This window comes from Esox lucius, chromosome 8 (genome assembly GCF_011004845.1).
Source record: "Esox lucius isolate fEsoLuc1 chromosome 8, fEsoLuc1.pri, whole genome shotgun sequence".
Lineage (NCBI taxonomy): Eukaryota > Metazoa > Chordata > Actinopteri > Esociformes > Esocidae > Esox > Esox lucius.
Window position 1 is genome coordinate 10562150 of NC_047576.1, and position 14977 is coordinate 10577126.

The window sequence follows — 14977 nt, forward strand, 5'->3', positions numbered from 1 at the left end:
GAAGTGCCTTAGCCTGAGAGTATGCTTTCAATGGTGCATCTGTTGGAGTTTGTGATGGTCCTTGTAAACACCTCTTCAGTTACCTAAGGTTGAAGCACTTGTGTCATCTTCATCATGGTGATTATGTAGTCTGTCAATTTCAATTTCTTACTGGTTTTCGTGGCAAGGACGTTGACGACTTTGACTCCCTACACTGACCCTGGTGGTGGCTAGGAAGCTCCCCTTAAAACTAGGGTTGAATTCAAAGTTGTGCTATTGCTTCTGCCTCCTGGGTCCACGATCAGTTGGTTGGTTTTTTGCAGTGCATAATTCCTTTCCAATAGAAAAGGAAGCATGCTCCATTCCACATGCCTGAACATACTCAGGGTGCTATGACGTAGCCATGCGGTGGACGTGGCTCCCTCAAAGAAATCACAAAAGTCAGAAGCTGGAACTGTTAACACAAATAAAATGCAGTTGGACCATATTGTCCAGTACATGATCACATTGCTTGTTGCCAAGCAACTGAAATCTCGGAGAGAATAACCTTCCACCTAAAGACATACTAACATTAGAAAATTGTATTGTATACCGTTGCCTTATACACCCCCTATTAACGCTGTATAATGTTGTTGTTCATGTAGGGGACGTTGTTTAATTTAATCAGAAAAGCCAAATCCAAAAGGATGCCAAAACATTAACTTCCTAATATTACTTTGTATACATTAATGCGGATGCTCTCCTAAAATTAAGGTACAAATCATTTTCTGTTGACTTTGAGGAAACCAAAGCTCGAGTTGAAAATCATCTTGTTTTAATTAATGTTTAAGATTTAATTCAAGACAACTAAGCAATCATCCATTACACATAAAATGCTGCAAATTTCATGTGTTACTTTCTACAGAGAAATGCATAATTATCTAGCTAAATGTAGATACATACATGGTCCTCACCTCCCACACTGTGGCGGGGTAATTGTGTTTCCATAGTGATGCAATCTGCTTCTATCACTAGAGACACCAGATTGGAATCACGTTATCATGGAATTGATTCAAATCTATGCTTGTTCTGAGGGACAAGGATCTTCAAACCATTTCTTATGATAAAGTGATCATTGCCACTTTGTTAAGACATTAAAATACTGCAGCAGACAATATTCTTCAGCATTTGACAGGGATGAAGAGTAGTTAGCTGTATTTCAACTGATCATTTAGTTACATTTTGCAGTAGCTTGGTGCCTATTCACAACATCTGGGTAGATTTTCAGTTGTTTTGCCATGTATCTATAGCCAACTACTGGAACTACACACTGCTTTAGCAAACATTTTATATGGGTGAGATTAGCAATACTTTGTATTTTTTGGCCTCCAACCCCCTCACCCAAAAAAAATTGTGTTCTGGTTTAAAAACCAGAAATGTCATGGACAATTGCTTGAAGATGTCCAATGCATTTACTGTTCATCCTAAACCACACTTTATCATTATTTCAGCAACAAAACGTTTTTCACATCAATATTAGGACTATGTATGAACTTATCTTACTAGCAGAACATAGCTTATGAATGTCTCAATTATATTCACCTGTTGTCTATTGTTAAACAGAACTGAACATATTGGATGATCGTAACCACATTCCCTCAAAAAAAACTTTTTTACTGCTGTGTAAAATATAATGATGTTAGCCTATTTTTGTGAAAATTGTCAATTTCGAGAAAGACCCAATGCATTCTGAAGATGGAGTCTTTTGAATTCCTTTGTAAAGTTCTATCCACACTGAGTTAATACTCGTATACACAGAGGGCCTAAAACAATAGCCTATGTGTGGGTGAGAGTGTGGGTAGTTAGGAGTAGGTTACAAATGGTTCCCCAGAGCTGCTAAGATCAGACCCTGAGCAAATGCATGAAGGCCGGTTGTCATGGAAATGAGAACCGCATATGTCTTTTCACCTCGCTCTTCCAAAGTTCACAGTATCCAAAACTATTCAAACGTGTTTTCAAAGGAACAAAATAAAATATAATTTAATAAATAATTTAAACCATAACATCATCCCTGTATGTCAGCAAATGAAGGCTTCAATTGCGAGAGCAATTATTGCGGCTAGGCAGTGCACAATCTCTTAACAATGCCATAACCACTCTATACCCACCCACTAAAAGAAGGGCTCCGCGATTCGGTTGGGCAGCAGGTGGCTTTTCTTCACGCCAGAAGAATCCTTCCCTCCCACGCAGACCTTAGCTTGTCAATATCGAGGCGTTTTTCAATCGCGCCGGAGGGCAATAGCGCTCACGCTCATAGAGTAAATGGAAATTACGTGTCATGTGAATAGCTACTACTGCTACTGTACTTCAGTTGTGTGAGTAGAAAGCGAGCAAAGGAATGAGCCATACCCTTCAAGGACCGTCTTGAGGAAGGTATGGAAATGCAACTTTGGGGGATTGTATTCATTTTAAATTAAAGGTTAACTATCCCAGGCAACACCTGTAAGCTACTAGATGCACTCTCACTTCAACGATACATGATTTCACAAGTTTATCAAAGGTGGGAACTTTTATAACTTGAGCTCAAGTTATAATATTGACGTGTGTTTTCAGATTATAATCGTACAGTTAAGGACCACCTGAAAACGTTCCAGACAAGCTGAAAACGTTCCAGAATCTGTGAGAAGAGGACGCTTAAGAGGTATGTATTTCGTTGCATATTTGTATTTACAGTAATTAAATACTCATCAGATTGACAGGTGACAATTCACTTAAAACTGAATTATTTTCCTGGTTTGTTGTCGATGTCCGAGAAATCAAGACAGTAACAACAGCCATGTACTTCAGCATTGAGAAGAGAAACACCTCGAAAAGCTAAAACTGACCACTTATTTGTTAATACTTGGTACACCTCTTTACCATTTAAATGTGTATGCCCTGTTGAAATACATGCACTTCTCCATCCAATCATGGAGTTGCTAGTGTAGAGTGATAAGGTACAGCAAGTAAAACATTATCTACTCTACATAGAACCAGAAAGTGTTGGGTGGGGGTGGGGGTTAGCTGTAGGTGGTTGGTCTACCATCCCGGACCCTTTTAGCAGTGTTCCTCTGTGCGTGTGTGTGTGTGTGCGATAGCAAGCGGGGGGGGGGGGGGGGGCAGAGCAGGCATGTGTGTGAAGGTCAGATCAGATCAGATGATGGTCCTTTTCATGTCAGCCTGCTTATGTGATGTGCAAAGTGTCACCTTCAGTCACTCTGGCTCACAGCCTATGGTCAGGACAAGTAGACTGTATCCTTTGGATAATTTGGAAGCAACGCCTCAAGCTAAATCATGAGTGGTGAGTATGCTGTAATGCTTAAAGAGTATTATAAACCGGATGCTTCGAATCCTGAATGCTGATTGGCTGATTGCTGTGCTATATGTAATCAATAAGGCAAGAACTACGGCTAAGAGCTGTTATTAGTCACGTCGCAGAGTGCTTCGACACAGCTCTTAGCCGTGGTATTGGCAATGGACAACAAAAACCAAGGAATGCCTTATTGTGCTTATAAACATGTTACCAAGTTAGAGGAGTAAAAAGTAATGCTATGTCATACAACGGACTGTATGTGACATCACTTTAGTACAGTATTTGCGCTTGTATCCAGTTTATGATAGTAATAATGCATCTCAGGTTTTGTGATATAATGCCAATATACCACTACTTAATGAGATGGGTCATGCCTTTTTCTTAGCCATATCATGTTAGCCAAATCATGCACACTTGTGTCTTACTGCTTAAATAAAGTACACTAAATACAGCTTGAGTCAGCATGAAAAAACTGTCCACAAGTGGGAGTTTAGGTTGTGTACTTAAAAAGAACCAGTTCATATTTTATGGTACTACCTTGTGTCTCAGAGAAACTGTGCCGTTTGATTTCTTCATTACTTCTTTATTTTCAACATTTACATAAAAAAGCTTGAGGTTAATTTAGTCTGTAATATGTTAAGCCATGTTTTCCATACTTAACTAGACAGAGGAGCTGGCCACAATCCACCCTGAGAAGTACACAGCTAGTACCTGTGCCTCCTGTCAAAAAAGCTTGCAACTTTAATAATATACTGCCGGGCATCTGAAAGTGGACTGGCAATACCTGCCAGTGTGTTCACAAGATTGAAATATTTTTTTAAAATTTGAAATAAATATACTGTTGCCACATAGTGCCGCCAACGGTGTGGCTATCCATGGACAGTAGTATATATTGTTGTTGAAACGTTATCAGGTCAACGATGTCGCCTGTGTGCTGTTTGCTCCCTTTTGGTTTTACTGGACAGTGAATGTTATAAGACAAAGATGTTGTTAATTCCCTGTGGTCAGCTATGTGAATTGGCTTGGATCTGGCCTTTTTAATTCTCTGGAAGCATTCATTGACAGGGCTTACACAGCTGAATATGCAGCAGTAATGGTTTTGGAGTTGTAATTAATAGATTTGTGAAATTGTTCATAACAAGCCATTCATCATTTTAACCACTTATCTATGCAGGCAATGCCCATATACATTAAGCCTACTGTACTTAGAGTACAACTGAACCCCATTCAACAGTTGTGTGGGGCGCGTAAAAACACGAGTTCATATTTATAAAAGATGGCCTTCTTGAGTTTAATGAAAGTAAGTATCACAATGGATGGCTTTGAAATGCTTGAGTCATTGATTTATAAAAACACAAGCACCGTTTTCTATAGTACTGAGAGGGTATTATGCTACTGATGGCAAACTGAGTGATAGAGCTGTACTAAATGTCATCCATCCCTCTACCAGAAATGGATGGATTGCATTGGGAGTACAACAATGAACAAAGAATCAATGGCCAATAAGACAGAATAGGAGGACATTCCATGAGGCCTCTGGTCTCTTAGAGTCAGTGTGCAGAAGTGGGGGGAGACTATGGAGATACATCATTTTTATTGACAGCAAATATTACAGACTGCTGTTGTCTCCTCCATTTCCTCTCGTCCAGTTTCTCACGAAACCTGCCTCCTAGACCAGGTGTTGGAGCTGATTATGAATGAGAAGCCCCCCAACTCCGCCAGCCTTTTCCTAAACGAGGACACTGACAAGCCACCCCTCCCTAAACGAGACCTCTGTTGGCGGCTACGTAGGACCATGCAGGAGAGAGCAAACCACACCAAGGACAGGATGAGCTCCATCAATAAGGAGAATGTCAAGGGCTTCCTGAGGCACAACCTCTTTGTCCTCCTCACCATCGCAGCCGTGGCCCTGGGTAAGTGGAATTGTTGATGTCACACTGTCTTTCTCGGTTTATGGTAGAGGTTAGGGATCACGGCTATTGGAGTGGTTTGCTTGTTGACGGTTTGTTAAAAAGTAATACAATTTGTGTTTTTAAAAGATTATTGTAATTGCAATAAATAGGAGAATCTTCCCCCCACTACTTAGTAAAAAGAATACTTGAAATACCTCAGCCTTCATAACATGTCTTTGTGTGTGTGTGTGTGTCCAGGTGTTTTGTTAGGCTTCGCCCTGCGGCCCCACAATCTAACCATCAGGGAGATCAGATACTTTGCCTTCCCTGGAGAGCTGCTGATGAGGATGTTGCAGATGCTGGTTCTGCCTCTCATTGTCTCCAGCTTGGTCACAGGTAGCTGGCCACCGAGGTTCTGCTTTATCAGGATAATAAAAACAAATGTTTGTCTTTATTGCTTTTCTTAGACTCAAAATGATTGACATGTTGTGAGGTTCTCTCATCCCTCCTGCAAGCTATTCCTAATCTTTTTCCATGCTTCTTGATGTTTTGAGTTTCAAATTCCAGTAGTGGTCTTGTTGAAGTGAATAAAAAACGAACAAGGTCCAGAAGACCTTGGGATGTCCTAACGACGTTCCAGGGATGTCCTAACGAACTCATTTTTGTTTTCAGGGTAGCGTGTTCATGAGTAGTTCTACCACTTTTTCTTGTGTTGTAGGCATTTCCTCTCTCGACAACAAAGCGTCTGGGAAGATGGGTATGCGGGCTGTGGTCTATTACATGGTGACCACTCTGATTGCTGTCTTCATTGGCATTGTCATTGTGATGGTCTTAAAACCAGGAAAAGGACACAGAGACAGCCCAGTGGCCTCTAGTGGTACCATAGAGCCAGTACAAGCAGCGGACGCCTTCCTGGACCTCATCAGGTGAGTACTGGTTGTGTGATCCGAAGGACAGTAAGTTAACAGGGGACATGATCTGCAATTGTTCAATGTGATAGTAGATGATGGAATTAAACGTCACCATTGGTTATCTTTTAGGAACATGTTCCCTCCTAATTTGGTGGAAGCCTGTTTCAAGCAGGTATGGGAGTTCACTCTGACATAATTGATTGTGCTTCTGATTTTCAAAACAGTGTGTGAACATGAATACTCACAAGTGACACTGTTCACTGCTACAATTATGAACTGTCTTTCCCGCAGTACAAAACGGTTTACAAGAAAACCATCCACACCAAGAATGTGACTTTTGCCCTCAACCTGACTGACTCCTTCAATGCCTCTGAGGTTGCCCTGGCTGCTAACATTAGCAGAGTGCTGCAGACCGTCCAGGTGGGTGGGTGAAACACGTTGCTGTTGGATGTCTGTGTAATCAGCTCACAATGCATTTAAGAAGTACACACTGTATACACTGTGAAGGTCCGTCTCCTGAATGGTGTCTGTTCTGCTCCGGCTCAAGGAGACCGTTGTAGAGTTGATCCCGGTGTCGGGGTCCTCTAATGGGGTGAACGCCCTGGGGCTGGTGGTGTTCTCTATGTGCTTTGGCCTGGTCATCGGCAGCATGAAGCAGCAGGGACAGGCCCTCAGGGACTTCTTCGACTGCCTCAATGAAGCCATCATGCGCCTTGTGGCGATCATCATCTGGTCAGTAATCAGACTGGTTAATGTACTTTTATCTGGCTTCACGCATGTTTCTCAAAGTTGCTTGTGGTGGAATGCGTTGAGTGTGGGCTAGCCTAATCCCGGGTAACGGGGAACTGAAACAGAATTAGTCAAATTTTAGAATGGCCCCTGACTCATTAGAATCAATATGCAGTGACAGAAAACCCAATCACCGGACCTGTTAGTTATCCCACACATTATATTCCAGTACAGACAAACTCTATGGTATCAGTTATGTGATGCACATGTCTACAAGACTCCATTCCTCTCCCTTTCTACTCTCTCTCTCCATCAGGTATGCTCCAGTTGGCATTCTGTTCCTGATAGCGGGTAAGATCGTGGAGATGAAGAACCTGGCCGAGGTTGGAGGTCAACTGGGGATGTACACTGTTTCTGTCATCGTGGGTCTACTCATCCATGGCCTGTTTGTCCTGCCCCTGCTTTACTTCCTGGTCACCAGAAAGAACCCATATACCTTCATCGCTGGACTGCTGCAGGCCCTCATCACTGCCCTAGGGACATCATCCAGGTGTGTGTAGAAACTGATTCAGATGCAGCTAATTAACTGTCCCAAAGGCATTCTCTAGCTGGGTCCATGAACTGATGTAGGAACAGTTTTAGGCACTTAGTCTAGGTGACTGTGTGATTCACTGTCAGATGTAACAAATAAAAATTCCATGGAGCATCCTGGCATTTTTGTTCGGACTATTGTGATCTCACAACGTCCTTTTCTCTGCCTTTCATGTTGCAGTTCTGCTACTCTGCCAATCACCTTCCGGTGTTTGGAGGAGAACAACCGTGTTGACAAGAGAGTGACGCGCTTCGTTCTTCCTGTGGGCGCCACCATCAACATGGATGGTACTGCTCTCTATGAGGCTGTGGCAGCCATCTTTATTGCCCAAGTCAATGATATGGAACTCAACTTTGGCCAGATTCTCACCATCAGGTCAGTCTAAAGACACTGCCTGATAATCAACAATGCTGTCAATGTAAATTAGATCTTTTTCACTTGAAGTAATCTTACTATGAAACACTAATATCCACATCAATGAAGACAATGACACCACAGATTTTTCTGGTGTTGATAAGATATGTTATAGGCCGCCTTCACTTTACGTTACCCAAGACGTGGAGTGTTGATTTACAGTGTTGTTCTGACAACACATCCATATTCCCCCCTGGTCCTAACTTAATGCAATGTGTTGGTCTCTCCTGTTTAATGGTGCTGTCACCCCCTCCCCAGTATCACAGCAACAGCTGCAAGCATCGGAGCAGCAGGCATCCCACAGGCTGGTCTGGTTACCATGGTGATTGTATTGACATCGGTCGGACTGCCTACGGAGGACATAACATTGATCATCGCTGTGGATTGGTTCCTGTAAGTCTGCCTAAATGTCACTCTGAGGCTGTCGCCCCTCTAGGACAGGGAACAGATTCCTCTGAAAGGTTACCAATGCATAATTCATTATTCAACTACACCTCTCTAATATTGTCGCATGGTCTTGTGTTAGGTGCCTTCCTGTATAGCTTGATTTACACACAAGTTGTAATTCCTTTCGCCAAAAATTGTGGCTGGATAGCTTGTGGGAGAATTACCCGAAGGATTGCCTTATGTTTTCATTGTTGCCATGCAGAGAGGTTGACGCCATGAGTGAGTGTGTTTGTGTACTACCTAACGCTTGATGGTAATGGCGGATTTACCTGTGCAGGGACCGCCTGAGGACCACCACCAATGTTCTGGGGGACTCTGTGGGGGCAGGCATTGTGGAGCATTTGTCTCGCCAGGAACTGCAGAGTCAAGATGTTGAGGTGGGCAACTCCGTGATCGAGGAGAACGAGAAGCCCTACCAGCTCATCTGCCAGGAGAACGACTCTGTAAAGCACCGCAACAGCGAAACGCCCATGTAGTTACCAGAACAGGTTTCATTGTTTGTAGATATGGAAGAACTGGTGAGCAATATGGGTAAAATTATTATTTAACTATTACATTATTAGGTGGAGCCATTAACATATTGCTTATGCCTATTGTTTTAATTTCAGATCTGCAAACCCTGTATGGACCGGACAAGGGTTTTGAAACCCTCAATCATATCAACAACTCGTTTGGTTATTTCAGTGCTAAGCTAAGTTCATGGATGTATCTCATTTGTCTAGAGGACGCTGATATGAAAGAACTAGAAAAGTGAAATCCAATTCACTGTGGATATTTGACCACCATATTTCTTTCACCTTTGATACCAGTCAAAAGTTTGGACACACTTACCCATTCACTTGAATGGAATAGGGTATCTACACTTTTGACTAATACTGTATACTGTTTTTATATCAGTGCAAATGAAAGCGGCGACCACCATAGACTGTAGACTCTGTATTCACTATTGGATACATTTTCCGTAACAAAAACAAATAAATGGAAAGTCAGTTTGTATACTTACAATTAATAAGCTGGTTTTGTTGCATGGCTTAATGAAAAAAAAAATCTTATTTCAGTACTTTTAGTATTTCTGGCATCATGCATTTGGAATTTTTTAGCAGTATCAGTGGCACTTCTGTAGTTGGTGGTTGTTGTTGTTTCTATTGTGAATCTACCTCATAGTTAATGTGTATATTCTCTTAAGACATTTCATTTTATGCCCCAAACATATGTTTTTTTTTATGTTTACCATATTGTCAATTCAACAAACCTTGATAAGAACTTTTCTACAGTTTTGAACAAAAATAAACAGTGATTTTCTAGGTATATACATCAGTTTTGATATAATGTAGTTTGCTTGATCTCTGGTAATTGCATCGATTTGAATGTATACAATATATATTTGTACTGATATCTGTAATCATATTTTACACTTGGGTGATTTCTATTACTTAATGAGGTTAAATGTGGGCTGTTAAAATACAGCTCCAGAAAAAATTACGAGACCACTGCACCTTTTTCTTTCCTTTCCAAAAAAGTTGAAAAGGAAAGTTTTGAGTGAGGAACAGAAGCGTTCAATTTGCAGTGGTCTCTTAATTTTATCCCTTCTGTTCCTCATTCAAAACCTTCCTTTTCGACATTCTGGAGCTGTATGGTAAACAGAGATACATTTTTAGTGTTAACTTGTGTTTCTTAACTGAACATATTTTGGTACTAGTATGTAAAAGTATTACTGTATAGAAGTGTTGATCAAATCGGGGTTGTTTCTGGTATGTTCCTGTTCATTGTAAAGATGAAGAATCAAGACAAAAGGATGTTACATAGCCTACTGCATTACTTGATATTTTTTCCCCCAATGTTGCTATGGTTTGATATCTAAAATGTAAATGTACCTTTTTTTTTTAACTTAGAGGTTGAACACACTACAACCCTCAGTGGAGGCAGATATTTGTAGACTTTTTCTTTTATTTGTCCGATTCCTGAAGCAGTATAAATGTATATACGTATATGCCTACACATACATACTTTAAAGGCAATTAGGATGATTGTTGGTGGAAAAAAGTCATACTTTCCAAGTTGACACACACACATATATATATATATATATATATATATATATTTATGAATTGTTTTTGTGTGCATAGTGTTGTAATAAATTTGTTCCTCTTGTTTTACCTATTAAATTGTAAATCTATTCATTATTTTTGGGGAAGTCTCATATCAGTATTTTGATTGAAGAATGTGAAGTGGCAACAAATATGTCTCAGGAATTATATCACAAGGGTGTAATGTGTTTGGTTGATAGAGATGGAGCGAGACTCCCCAGGAGATGGTGCTATCCTCCTGTTGGTTTGATTGGTTTGAGTAGTCTTGTAGCATGACATTATCTAAAGTCTGAAGCTCACAGCATATTGCTACCCCTGGTGGGTAGTATTTGGATGGAGTCTGCATGGGTTCGTCTTCCTCACAACGAGTCGAAACTACAGAACTGGAACACCTGCACTACATTCCAGCTGGCGTAACATTTCCAGTATTGCCTCTCATTGGATAAAGCCTCCCCATTGTTGCCAGCGTTGTAGTCTTAACCTCATTGGTAGTGATATAGTATCAAACTGTCTTCTCTGAAAATAATGAACTGTCAAATGGAGTGCTAGAGCAGCTTGGGGCATCTCAAACAGTGTTGGGCCAGGAGATTAACGCTATGGGAAGCATTAATCACATTTTATCTGGGAACATCAAACAGAGTGCACCCTCCCAGAGCCAGTAAACAGAAGCAGCATGTGGCCTCACCTAGAGAGGAACCAACAGCACCTTTGTTTGTTAAGCTACAGACTGCCATTCTCTGGGCTGGTGAACTGTTTGGTTGCAAACTATTAACACAATCATAAGTTCTGCTTCAAATGTTAGAACTACGCCTTCATTATTAGAGGAATATAGTAGAATTTAGGTTGCAATAAGACAAGGAGGAAAATCTCATTAATTCAGGTTATTTATAAAAGATCAATTTTAGATGTGTTTAAACATACAGTGCATCTTTCTACATTACATAGTGATTCAGGCACGAACAAGCCTTCAATGAAGACAAACAGCCATAAATAGATGTTGAAGGACGGTTTCTTGGAATAGAAAGTAATCAGAAATACTTGGCAAATACTTTGGCATAGTCAGCGACAGTCAGTGTAAAAGACATTTAGCTATTTATCAAAACCTCTCATGGACTCTTGACTGTATGGCAATGAAAGCTCAGCCACTAGACACTCCCAGGCAGATAGATAGTGACACAAGACGACTGGAGAGTCAACAAGCTTGGCTGAGTTAGGATGACAAGCCTCTGGAAGTTTATTTGGCCTACAATGACGAGAGAGAGTTCAGTTAATTTTTATAAATCTTCAGTTAACTTTTATAAAAGACTCCCAAAGGGCAATGTACAGTATTCAAGGTGCATTCCAGTGTCTTTGTCACACCAGATTTGTATGATATGTTATGAATTGGAGTCATTAATTGCAACAAATTACATACCATATGAAATGGGTGATGTAATCACAATTGGATGATGGTACACAAAAAACAGGTACCCATTTTGTCTCAAAGGACCACTTTCACACTGGTTAAAAAAAACAAATCTGAAGTGCATTTTTAAGTGCACCATAAATTCCAGTTACTTAGTCATCACATCAGCATTATAGTACAATATTGCTGGAATAAAAACATGAAGTGCCGTCACCTATGAAAATAATTCTCATGTGGTAACAGAAATGTCACACTCATTCCACATGGAGAACATCACACCCATCCTTCTTGTCCTGAGAGAAAAGAAAATGGAAGTTAAAAACTGTACAGTCTCTTCAATTTATAATTCATAATAAGGAACTTTGGATGTATAGACATAATTCAGTCACTCCCAGCGTAAGGATTTTTGTGCAGTGTCTTAATGTAGTATATATGTATACACACAGTGCACATTTCCCACCTCCGACATGACTGGCAGGTTGCCATAAGGATGGAGCCACAGAGTCCTATGAGCCTTGGTCCTCTGTCTCTCCAGCAGCTTCCTCAGTAACCTCTTGACCTTTCTGTCTCTGGGGTCAGCACACTTTACTGCCTTCTTGGTGTACAGTCTGCAGCCACAACACAACAGAGACGGAACATTTACTCTTTCAAATCCCAAATGAAACATAGAGCATGGTTTCGAAAAAGCCTTGTCTGAACCAAAGCTTTAACGAAGTTGGCAAGCAAAGCATCTTTTTTGTGGCTTCTAATTCCCGCATATTTCCTTCTTCATATCCTTGACATTACAGCAGATTCTGAGCCATAACAACATGACCTGCATAGATGACTATACCTCACAGCTCTGAGAGACATATTTTCCATGTCTGCGAGTTGCTTTGGGATAGTTGGAATACTTGCATAATGGCTTGTATGCTGCAGTCTGGCCCCTCCGTTTGCATTTCAAACCTCAGGACGTCTTTGGTGCGCACTTTCCCCTGTGAGTACTGCATACAGCACTGAACGTCTCTCTGCATCTGTACACCCTTACCTGAAAAAGAAAAGTGGGAGATGGGGGAGGGAGGGGAGAGACTGAACAAGAGGCGGATCACCGTACAATGTTTCAAACTCCGCAAAGCACACTTAAGTGAATAAAGGCTGATTGTTATTGGCTTGTAAGGAGGTTATTTTGATTAATATATGAGCTCATATAACAAATATTTTAGTTGGGCTGTAAGCCATTTAATTACACTGTATAGTTATATACAATACAGTTTGACAATCCTCGGTTATTATACGTAAGAATTCTTCTTGTTATGTGTAATCTTGCATACAGACAGAGAGAACTTCACACGTCCTATACACGCAAGAGTAATTAGAACATCCCATGATCCCTCGTAAGGTGTTATAATGCCAGTGGTACTGTGACTACATGACAAATGAATTATTTTTGCATGTTATCAGCTTTCAATGTGTCAGTGTGAAATCGCTTTCCACAATTCCCAGCCATCTGTTTACATCCATAGCTGTCCACATCCATAGCTGTCCCTGCTGCTGTGTCTCTCTCTCTCTCTCTCTCTCTCACTGTCTGTCTCCTTGCTTCATCTCCTTCGCCATCGCTTCCCTGCATAACGGTCTCCCAGCAGGGTGCATGCTGCTAAACGACAGAGTCTGGGTGTTACGGTATCTTACCTTCCACCGAGCGCAGGAGAGCCACAGTCACAGAAATAACAGTCACAGTGTGTACCAGAAACATGGTGAGCCTGGCAGGGAAGTAATCCGCTGTGTTACCTTCCCTCTATGGCTAGGTCTCTTATATTTCTCCCTCCCTCCTTTTCGCTCCCTCCCTCCTTCCCTTAGACACACAGATACACACCCACACCCTCCCTAACCTTCAGCCCCCCCCCCCCACAGCCCCCCCCCCCCCCATCTTCGAATGCCCCAATCACTATGTTCGTTTCAATGTCTTTCTACCTCTTCAAAGGAGCATTCACAAAACAGGCTCTTAAAATAATGTGGGTTCACTGTGTTCTTTAACGCAGTCACAGAAGTTCTCTGCCATCCTTCCGGCAGCTACTGTACCTCATGACAGTTGGACTCAATGCAGGGAAAACAGCAAAGCCTGTGACACTCCACATGTAAACTAATGTGTATTGTAATACAAGGATTTAGCTTGTCTATGGTTAGATTATAAACATTTCCCATCAAAGTGAGTTAAGCAGGATCAGGAACATCAGCAGGATCTCTTTACCAAGAGGAAACACAGTATTTACGTGCATCTGCTTCTCTATGCTACAGTACTTAATTACACGGCATGTTGTGTTGAAGGACGTTAAAAGGCAGACGTCAGTATAGTCAGGCTTTTACACGATGGCCCTCTCTCTACCACAGGATAGATCACAAGATTAAGGGACAGCAGAGACTGATCTGCCAGACCACAGTGCAACTTTACATTAACAAGAGCCTGGGTGGCGATCCTCAGTATAACAAGGACATTATCAAGGGGGTGGGAACTCTCCGGGGCTAAAAGTCAAAAGCAGGGACCCAGGTTCAAGTCATCTCCCCCATGAAATAACACACTTAAAGATGCAGTCCGGAACTTTTGCAATTAACAACATATTTCCTTCTGGGCTTGATATGCAATATGTTTTTATACGTGCACAATCTGTAAGTAGGACCACCATAATAGCTCAATTGGCCATTCGATTTCTAGTTTGAAAGTGAGTGCTTTTGATGATATGGTGCACACATCAGCACATGCATTACACAGTAGACAATTTTCAGGAACCCCTTTTGACTGGGTAGTGCCACCTTTACAACGAGTGGTGAAAAATCCCCAAGTGTATCTTTAATATCAGAGGTTGTGGGTATTAGTGGGTTCTGCTAGCCTTTAGGACCAGAATGGGGAACAGGCTAATATAAGAAATATAGCATATTTTATGTCATTAGAGGAAATAAAAACAAAGCCAATGCTGGTTTGGGTGGTGACGGTTGATTGGCTCGGACTTGTATGAAGATGATGTGTGTCCAAAACACAGATTGGTGTTTTTGGGACCAAGACCATCTACTCTCATAGGTCAGATGTCTCTAGGACACTCCCCTTTGTGTCAGAAACCACCCTTACCAAGTAAATAAACATTTAATCAATTAATTTAAATTAACAGGGTTTGAAAATTAATGTTGATATATTTTTTTTATACAAAGTCAAACCTAC

At 41.2% G+C, this 14977-nt stretch overlaps 2 protein-coding genes across 6 annotated transcripts; one reads left to right on the top strand and one right to left on the bottom strand.

The window, feature by feature from the left end:
• Nucleotides 1-2637: 2637 nt before the first annotated feature.
• slc1a6 (solute carrier family 1 member 6) lies at nt 2638-9829 on the top strand. 4 transcript variants are annotated; one of them, XM_034293777.1, is made up of 12 exons: nt 2638-2659; nt 4960-5223; nt 5461-5598; nt 5921-6128; nt 6243-6285; nt 6405-6533; nt 6661-6845; nt 7159-7392; nt 7615-7809; nt 8107-8241; nt 8573-8813; nt 8904-9829. In XM_034293777.1, exons 2-11 carry the CDS (start codon nt 5004-5006, stop codon nt 8769-8771), a joined length of 1686 nt encoding a protein of 561 aa, XP_034149668.1. In that variant the 5' UTR covers nt 2638-2659; nt 4960-5003; the 3' UTR covers nt 8772-8813; nt 8904-9829. The 4 variants fall into 4 exon arrangements, with proteins under 4 accessions (XP_034149668.1, XP_034149669.1, XP_010869827.1 ...); XM_034293778.1 differs by having other exon boundaries at nt 2644-2659; nt 4984-5223; XM_010871525.3 differs by lacking the exon at nt 2638-2659 and adding an exon at nt 3136-3298 and having other exon boundaries at nt 4984-5223.
• A 1421-nt stretch (nt 9830-11250) lies between these two features.
• Nucleotides 11251-13582, bottom strand: ccl44 (chemokine (C-C motif) ligand 44). Of its 2 annotated transcripts, XM_034293782.1 has the most exons (5): nt 13456-13582; nt 12685-12814; nt 12248-12395; nt 12002-12080; nt 11251-11625 (listed from the first exon to the last, which is right to left on the bottom strand). In XM_034293782.1, exons 1-4 carry the CDS (start codon nt 13517-13519, stop codon nt 12042-12044), a joined length of 381 nt encoding a protein of 126 aa, XP_034149673.1. In that variant the 5' UTR covers nt 13520-13582; the 3' UTR covers nt 11251-11625; nt 12002-12041. The 2 variants fall into 2 exon arrangements, with proteins under 2 accessions (XP_034149673.1, XP_034149672.1); XM_034293781.1 differs by having other exon boundaries at nt 11251-12080.
• Between the last annotated feature and the right edge of the window lie 1395 nt (nt 13583-14977).

Bases quoted from the DNA above. Each gene is read 5' to 3' on its own strand.
- slc1a6 (XM_010871523.4), top strand. The intron at 6,286-6,404 runs GTATGGGAGTTC...TCTTTCCCGCAG, and splicing joins TGGAAGCCTGTTTCAAGCAG to TACAAAACGGTTTACAAGAA. The intron at 7,393-7,614 runs GTGTGTGTAGAA...TTCATGTTGCAG, and splicing joins GCCCTAGGGACATCATCCAG to TTCTGCTACTCTGCCAATCA.
- ccl44 (XM_034293782.1), bottom strand. From the start codon at position 13,519: ATGTTTCTGGTACACACTGTGACTGTTATTTCTGTGACTGTGGCTCTC. The intron at 12,396-12,684 runs GCAAGTATTCCA...TTGTGGCTGCAG, and splicing joins TGCAGCATACAAGCCATTAT to ACTGTACACCAAGAAGGCAG. The intron at 12,081-12,247 runs GTGGGAAATGTG...CTTTTCTCTCAG, and splicing joins ACCTGCCAGTCATGTCGGAG to GACAAGAAGGATGGGTGTGA.